At 63.3% G+C, this 7,506-nt stretch overlaps 1 protein-coding gene across 1 annotated transcript; it reads right to left on the reverse strand.

Annotated features, from left to right (window-relative positions):
• Nucleotides 1–3,957: 3,957 nt before the first annotated feature.
• ARF5 (ADP-ribosylation factor 5) lies at nucleotides 3,958–7,454 on the reverse strand. Its single transcript, XM_010566033.1, has 6 exons — nucleotides 7,380–7,454; nucleotides 7,200–7,280; nucleotides 5,610–5,719; nucleotides 5,129–5,200; nucleotides 4,181–4,306; nucleotides 3,958–4,044 (listed from the first exon to the last, which is right to left on the reverse strand). Exons 1-6 carry the CDS (start codon nucleotides 7,444–7,446, stop codon nucleotides 3,958–3,960), a joined length of 543 nt encoding a protein of 180 aa, XP_010564335.1. The 5' UTR covers nucleotides 7,447–7,454.
• Between the last annotated feature and the right edge of the window lie 52 nt (nucleotides 7,455–7,506).

Here is a 7,506-nt window from a genome sequence, read left to right on the forward strand (position 1 = left end):
AACCAACCCAGGAGTAAGTGGCCGCGTTATCCCGATCATCCAGTCTTGCAAAAAGCTCAGGCCTGAGGATGCCAGTGAAGGCTTTTGCTCACCTGTACCCATGGTGCAGAGGCTGCGCCAGCCCCGGTCCTGCCTTGGCCGCCCATCTGTCCCGGCTGCCCGGCTGAGCTGCGGCAGCATCCAGGGACCGGTGCAGCACGTTACTGCCTGCGGAGAGGTGGGCTCAGAGACCTGCCTAACTCGTGGCATGTATTACTGACCAGCTGCCTTACAGGGAAAGCCTCAGTGTCCCCATTCTCACTTCTCTGATGTCTGAGCAGACTCATAAGATGGAGGTGAGCAAGGATGCCCTGGGACACCCCAAGGCTCCAGCACCCTCGGGCTGCAGCTCCGCTGAGCAGCTCCCTCTGCCCGTGTGCCGCAGCCCATGCCGTGCCGTGTGCTGCCGAGCACCCAGCACAGCCGGGGCTGCAAACCACCGGCACAGCCCCAAGCAGCTCCACGGCATGCATGGAGCCCATGGCATTGGGATTTCAACCACGCTCAGCCCCAGTGACAGGGATGGGGACAGGACGGGTGGCATCGCCGCGATGGCAGCAGACCAGGACTGTGCACAGCAGCCACTGCCGTGCCCCAGCAGTACCCGAAGCTGCAGCCACTCACAGCCACAGCCGGGCAGTGTGAGGCTGCGAAACGCCTGCTCAAGTCTGGGACCTCCAACCACCCGTGGTGGCTCCAAAGGAACCTTTTCCTTCCAGAAACGTGGAGCGACTGGGATGGGTTTGGGTGTATTTTTCAGGGGCTGCAGGAGGCCGGCTGCTGCGGTCACCAGCACTCAGGCCCTGCAGCACCAGAGCTGCGATTTCATACGCAGCCCTTCAAAAACATTTAAAACCAAAATCACTGGACCCACCGGGACAGACCTCAGCAGGGGCCGGCAGCCGGTGCAGGACACTGCCACCGATGTGCCCACTTGCATGGGGTAGGACCTTGTTTGCAGGGGTTGGCCAGGCAGGTGGGTTTGCAGGTGCCCCCCGGGGCACCCGAAATGCTGCGGGGTACTGGGAGCCTGCAGGGAGCCAGTCCTCGGGGTGCGTGTCCATGGGGAGGGGGTGCAGGGCAGGACCCCCCCCAGCCCTTCAGCAGCTCACACAAAGGTGCCGTCCCACCGAGAGCCCTCGCTGGCGGCTGCAGCGTGGTGGGGGGCTCTTTCCCGGCTCAGGGTGCAGCCGGGGCATTCAGTCCCCCCGCCAGCCCTTTGCTGTGACTGTGCGATGCCCTGGGCACAGGCAAGTTTTTCACACCCCTCCCGGAGAAGCAAGCAGGCAGCAAGCTCTCCTGCCTGCTCTCCTGCCTCCTGCAGCACCAACAGCCCTGAGAGAACCGGGGAGCTCAGCGTGACCAAGGGGACGTGTCCCAGCCACACCGCTGGAGGAGAGGGGACCCCGGCACAGCCGGGTACCCACCGGTGGCCGGGGCCGTGGGGAACTGGCAGGGCTGGAAGCAGCCAGGGCAGAGCGGGCAGCAAACTGGCAGGGCTGCAAAGGGCATCATGGCATGTGTGCTCTGGGGCTGCCAGCTTGGAGGTGGCAGCGGTCGGGTGCCAAAGGGACGCCCCACGGCCTTCCAGCTGGCATTTTCAGGGGACTTCATCTCAGCCTGACGGTGATGTCCAGGCCAGGCTGGAGGAACTGGTGCTAAATGGGGCATTAAATTATTCGCAGTGAGTGGCTGTCCTTTAGTTCCCCAGCTCTCTGAGAGTGGGGCGAGCGGGGGTGTGTGCATGTTGGGCATAGAGCTGAGCCCCCCCAGGCTGCTGCTCTGGGCTGTCCCCAGGGAGATGGGGACACACAGCTGTCCCCGGCACCAGCAGGACCGTGCACAATCCTGCACAACCCGGGGGAGGGAGCCCGGCACTGGGAGCTGATGAGCACAGGTCATCCGGCATCACCATGAACCATCACCCACCTTGCAGGGATTAACCGTCTCCCAGTAACCGTGGCAGTGAGCAAAGGCACCGGCATCACCTTGTCCTCTGCTGCAAAGTGGCTTTTGAGGCTCAAGGCTGTCACGATCATGGGGAGGCTGTTTCTCAGCTGAGCAGCCCAGCAGCTGATGCACCACCAGCTGGGATATGGCTTCTTCTGGTCCTTTCTCAGTCTCCAAGGATTCTCTAGCTATGCTGTAAACCAAGCCTGGTGCATCGGGTGGGATGGACATGTGCTACAAAGGCCATGGCTTAACGCCCACCTTCCACCATGGGGCCGCCTTGGTTGTGTCTGCTTTTTGTCCAACCTGGGCTCCCCGTGCTCTGCCCGTGGCCCCGCTCTCAGGGTCTTTGCACCGTGAGCAATCCTGGCTCCAAGGCACCACCAGTCCAGACCGCAGTGTGCACCCCAGAGCCAAGTGCGCCAGGGAAACCTTGCAGCAAAGTAACCCCCCATCTCATACTGTCCCCCCACTTTTCTCCACCAAAGGCAACAACCTGTAGCAGCTTTGGTGGGAGACTCAGGGCTCTGGGGCAGAAGTGCTGAGCCCTGGGAACCTGCGAGCTCTGCCCTGGGGCTCCAGTTGCCCCCCCCAGCTGCCCCAAGGGAAGAGGCACACAGCCCCAAGTCTGCCACCAAGGGGAGGGGAGTCTGGGTCCCCCCTTCCCTCAGCTCCCTGGGCTGTGAAAGGATCCAGCTCCTGTCTCCCTGCTCCAGCCCCTGCTGACCCCTCGCTCCCTGGCCAGGCACCCCTGGGATAGGTGGAAGCCCTCCAGCAGGATGGGTGCTGATCCACTGAGCACCCGCCTGAGCTGTTACAAGGGGACAGCCAGCACATCCCCGGGGGGACAGCCAGCACACGGCTCAGCTCCATGCAGGGAGCATGTTTTTTGCAGGGCACACAGTTTAGCAGTGCACTTTACCGGGAGGCATCCCCTCTCCACCCCCAGCCACGCATGGCATTGCTGCTGCCAGTCCCCACGGATGCTCCGTGCCCGCTGCCTCCCGCCTGCCAGCCATGGGCTTTTTGGAGGCAGCACCCAGGACCAGGCTGCTCCCCCTTCTCCCAGTGCCCAGTGAGGGCTCAGCCCCTCGCTACCAGAGCATGGCCACTGTTGGGCTGCCAAACACTTGGTTTTGCCCGGTCCCACTAATTACAACCCAATTAGCACTCCTGCAGCATGCAGCCTGAGCTGACCCTGCAGGGCTTTCACAGCAGCCAGCACGGTGGGGAGGCAGCACGGACCCCTGACAGCACCCCGGGGCGGCTATAAAACGGGTCAGACCCCCTCCTGGCACCAGGGGATGAGAAAATGAGCTTGCCAACACATCTTGGAGTCTCTGTCCATCTCCTCTGCGTCCCAGCACAGTGCACGCAGGGTTTTATTAAGGCCCAAATCTCTGTGCCCCGAGATGTTCGTGGAAGATGTATGTTGGGGAGCGGGGCTCTAAGGCCAGCCAGCCAGAAACGTGCCAGGCACAGGGTACAAAGTGGTGGTGTTTAATTAATCCATATACAACAGCACATTACGCAGCCATACGCCCCCTCCCCGAGAGAAAGAGAACTATAAAGTTTATCGAAGGATAAAAAGGAGGATCCTTCTGACCCACAGCGGCAGGGCTGCCTGCCAGCCCCGCTCAGCCCCCACCGCCAGCTCCAGGTGAGGAGTGGGGACACTTGGGGACATGCCACCCCAGCAGGTCCGGGCAAGCTCTCGCAGATGGCACATGCAGGTGGGGAGGGCGGCCAGCACGCAGCGCTGCCAGGGCGAAGGCAGGACACCGCAAAATGGAGCTGCCTGAAGAGTCCTTGAGGTTCAAGTCCTACCAGATAAACACACAGAGACGAGGCCACGCTTGGGAGAAAGGAAAAACACTCCCCCCTCCCAAAATAAACAAAAAACCCCAAACAAAACAGCAGTTGGAAGAGACGTCCTCGGCTCATCCGGTCCCTGTGCCGCCGGCCCAGCTAGCGCTTGGAGAGCTCGTGCGATAGCCAGTCCAGCCCGTCGTAGAGCCCCGTGCCCTGGGTCGCACACGTTGCCTGCACGTACCACTGCAAAACAGAGGGAGATGGAGAAAAGGGCTTTGGGCTCTGCAGATCGCCAGCCCGGTGCACCCCAGGAGCAGCCCCGTGCCCCATGGGTCCCTCCTGCAAGGATGGGGACGGGGATGGCACCCTGGACACTCACGGTCCTGCTGCGCAGCGTCTGCAGCCCCAGCTTGTCGGTCAGCTCGCTCACCGCCATGGCATTGGGCATGTCCTGCTTGTTGGCAAACACCAGCAAGACGGCATCCCGCAGCTCATCCTCCTGCAGCTGCAGAAAGAGCAGGGATGGCTGAGCCGGGCGCTGCCGGAGGGCAGCTCTCGGTGAGCCCTCAGTGAGCCTCCGCAGCGCCGGCACCCCAGCAAGCAAGACCTGGCTTGGACAGACCAAAAGAGCCGGGAGGGCTCTCCAGCTCCTCCACTCACCTCCAGTATCTTGGCTGCCCTCCTGCCCCCATCGATGCCTGGAGGTCTTGGTGGCACCAGGATGCTCTTCCAGGAGCACCCATGCCCTTCGCAGAGGGGCACCCGCATTGGAGCGAGGGGCTCCAGTGATAGAGGGGGCACAGCAACTGCCGTGGGGACGGTGCAAGAGAGCAGGCACGATGCTCTCCAAACAACGGCAAGCAGGCAGTGGGTATCTGCCCGTCCCTTCTTCCCACTCTCAGGCTGTCATGCACTCCGCTCCGTGCCGGCTTCCTTCCCCAAGGATGCTCTGCCCCCACCCCAGGCAGCCACACCAAGGAGTAAATGACCCCTGCCTCGCAGGCTGGCTTTCGGACATCGTTTCTGGACTGGGCACTTGGCTAGCAAAGCCCTGACTAAGTAAAACATAAAACCACATTTTCTCAGCCATATTTCCCCCCTTGCAATTGCTCCTGCTTCCTGCAGGTCCAGCCTCTGCCTGGCAGAGGAGTCTCCGTCAGGTCCCCAAGCCCGTTTCTGGATGGATGCCCCTGGCACTACATGGCGGGCAGAGCAGAGCCAGGTCTCATCTTGCATCCAACCAGGCATTGCTGCAGAGCTGGGCGAGCGGGAGGAGGGCTGGGAGATGCCCACCTCCCCGCCAGAATAAATCCCCGCCGTCACTCACCATCTTCTGCAGCTCATCGGCAGACTCCTGCACTCGCTCTCGGTCGTTGCTGTCCACCACGAAGATGAGACCCTGTGGGAGAAGCCAGGCTGGAGCAGGCAGCTTGCACGGAGAAGAGAGGGACATCCCAGACATCCCAGGTGGGCTGCAGGCACCCCCCCAGCCAAGGGGAGAGCAGCCCCGCTGCCCCCCTGCCCCCCCCCCCAAAAACCAGAGCACCCCAGGGACAGTGCTACATCTCACCCCTTGCCTGCTCCTCTGCCGGACCCCTCTGCCTTGCTCCCCTCCAATGGGGCGGCAGGGCAAACACCCAGGCACCGTCCCAGCACCCCCAGCGGGGCCACCGCACCGGGGACCAGGACGTGTTCCCTGCCACCACTCACACACCCAGTTCAGGCAGGATTAGGCCACAAGCCCCGGGGAAGCCTGAGCCAGCCCCGCTGCAGCTGATGAAGTTTATCCCTGCCCTGAGTCAGCGTACCTGCGTGTTTTGGAAGTAGTGCCTCCAGAGGGGTCGGATTTTGTCCTGGCCACCCACATCCCAGACAGTGAAGCAAATGTTCTTGTACTCCACTGTCTCCACGTTGAACCCTGCGGGGGGCAGGAGGGGCATGGGGAGAGGGTGAGAAGAGCCTGGCTCCACTTTCTTTACACCCCCCCATGAGGGATTTACACACATGGATGAAATCCCCCCCGAGGCGTCTCCTCTCCAGGCTGAGCAGACCCAGCTCCCCCAGCCTCTCCTCCTATGAGAGATGCTCCAGTCCTTTCACCGTGGCCCTGCACTGGACTCACTCCAGCATGTCCCCATCTCTCCTGCACCAGGGAGTCCAGCACCAGACCCAGCACCCCGAGGTGTCTCAGCAGAGCTGAGCAGAGGGGCAGGAGCTCCTCTCCTCTCCTGACCCACTCTCAGTGCTCTGCCCAGCACAGCCCAGGGTCTGGTGGCCCCAAGCCACAAGGCCATGTGCCTGGTGCTTGCTCAGGTTCCTTCCCAGCGGGACTGCCAGGACCTTCTCCTCAGAGCTCCTCTCCAGCAGGTACCAGGGCCTGGGGTTATTCGTCTCCCAGGACAGGACTTGGCATTCCCCTGGTTGAACTCCATGAGGTTCCTCTGCCCATTTCTCCAGCCTGCCCAGGTCCCCCTGGACAGCAGCACGGTCCCACTGGTGTATAACCACTCCTCCTGGCTCAGGACCGTCCACAAGCTCGCTGAGGGTGCTCTGTCCCCATCACCCAGGTCATGAATGAAGATATTCAGCAGCACCAGCCAGCATGGTACACCACGGCTGACCGGTCTCCCCGACCCAAGCAGCTCAGCACATTCCCAATCCACCTCCATCAGCTTGTGGGAGATGCTATGGGAGACGGTGCCGAGCACCCCACTGAAAGCTTCACACCAGGATCTGGCAGGACAGCTGCCTGCCCTGCCTGCCATGCTCGGGCAGACTGGATCCCCATGGTCCGAGCGACCTCCTGGCCATGAAAACACCTTTGCCCTCTCTGGACCGGAGCCAGATCACGGTGACATAATGGCTCGGGCTCTGTGTTCATCATGGGGCAGGCGGAGGGCAGCAAACCAGGGTGGCACATTCAGGTTGGCACCTGCCGTGCAGGTCAGGGCGGGTGGTCCATGCCAATGCCCGTGCCGGGGACTGCAAGGGGTATTTTGGGGTGCAAGCCAAGGTCCCCACTGGGCACCGGCCGCGGCTGTGCCCCAGCACCCAGGCAGGCAGGGGATAACGGGAGGGTAATGGCTGGGCGGACAGGGCACTGGGCATCATGCCGCACATCTCACCCACCCGCGGCCCCCAGCCCATCGGGGTGCACCAGGGATCAGCCCGGGGGACCCACGGGAAAGCGGTACCTGGGTGGGCAGCAAGGCCTGTGGGATGTGGGGGGGGGGGCCTGCCCGGTGCCGGCTGTCAGAGGCAGGGGGGGGGGGGTCCTGCCCGGTACCCGGTGCTCGGTGCGGGCCCTGCCCGGTGCCGGCTGTCAGAGGCAGGGGGGGGGGGGGCCTGCCCGGTACCCGGTGCTCGGTGCGGGCCCTGCCCGGTGCCGGGGCACTCACCGATGGTGGGGATGGTGGTGACGATCTCGCCCAGCTTCAGCTTGTAGAGAATGGTGGTCTTGCCGGCGGCGTCCAGCCCCACTGCAACGAAGAGGCGGTGTCACCGGCGCCGGTACCGATACGTGCCCCGGCCCCATCCCCATCCCCCGCCCGGCCCTGCTCCGCCGCCCCCGCGCTCACCCATCAGGATCCTCATCTGTTTCTTGCCGAAGATGCGGGAGAAGATGGCGGAGACCGTGAGGCCCATGGCGGCGGCGGCGGGACGGACGGACGGACGGACGGGACGGGACGGGACGGGACGGGACGG

The sequence above is a fragment of the Haliaeetus leucocephalus genome, unplaced genomic scaffold (assembly GCF_000737465.1).
Source record: "Haliaeetus leucocephalus isolate CR32 unplaced genomic scaffold, Haliaeetus_leucocephalus-4.0 Scaffold202, whole genome shotgun sequence".
Taxonomy (NCBI): domain Eukaryota; kingdom Metazoa; phylum Chordata; class Aves; order Accipitriformes; family Accipitridae; genus Haliaeetus; species Haliaeetus leucocephalus.

Coding starts and splice junctions, on each gene's coding strand:
- ARF5 (XM_010566033.1), bottom strand. CDS start 7,446: ATGGGCCTCACGGTCTCCGCCATCTTCTCCCGCATCTTCGGCAAGAAA. Junction 5,720..7,199: donor CACCACCATCCCCACCATCG/GTGAGTGCCCCG, acceptor TGCCCCCCGCAG/GGTTCAACGTGGAGACAGTG. Junction 4,045..4,180: donor AGACGCTGCGCAGCAGGACC/GTGAGTGTCCAG, acceptor TCTGTTTTGCAG/TGGTACGTGCAGGCAACGTG.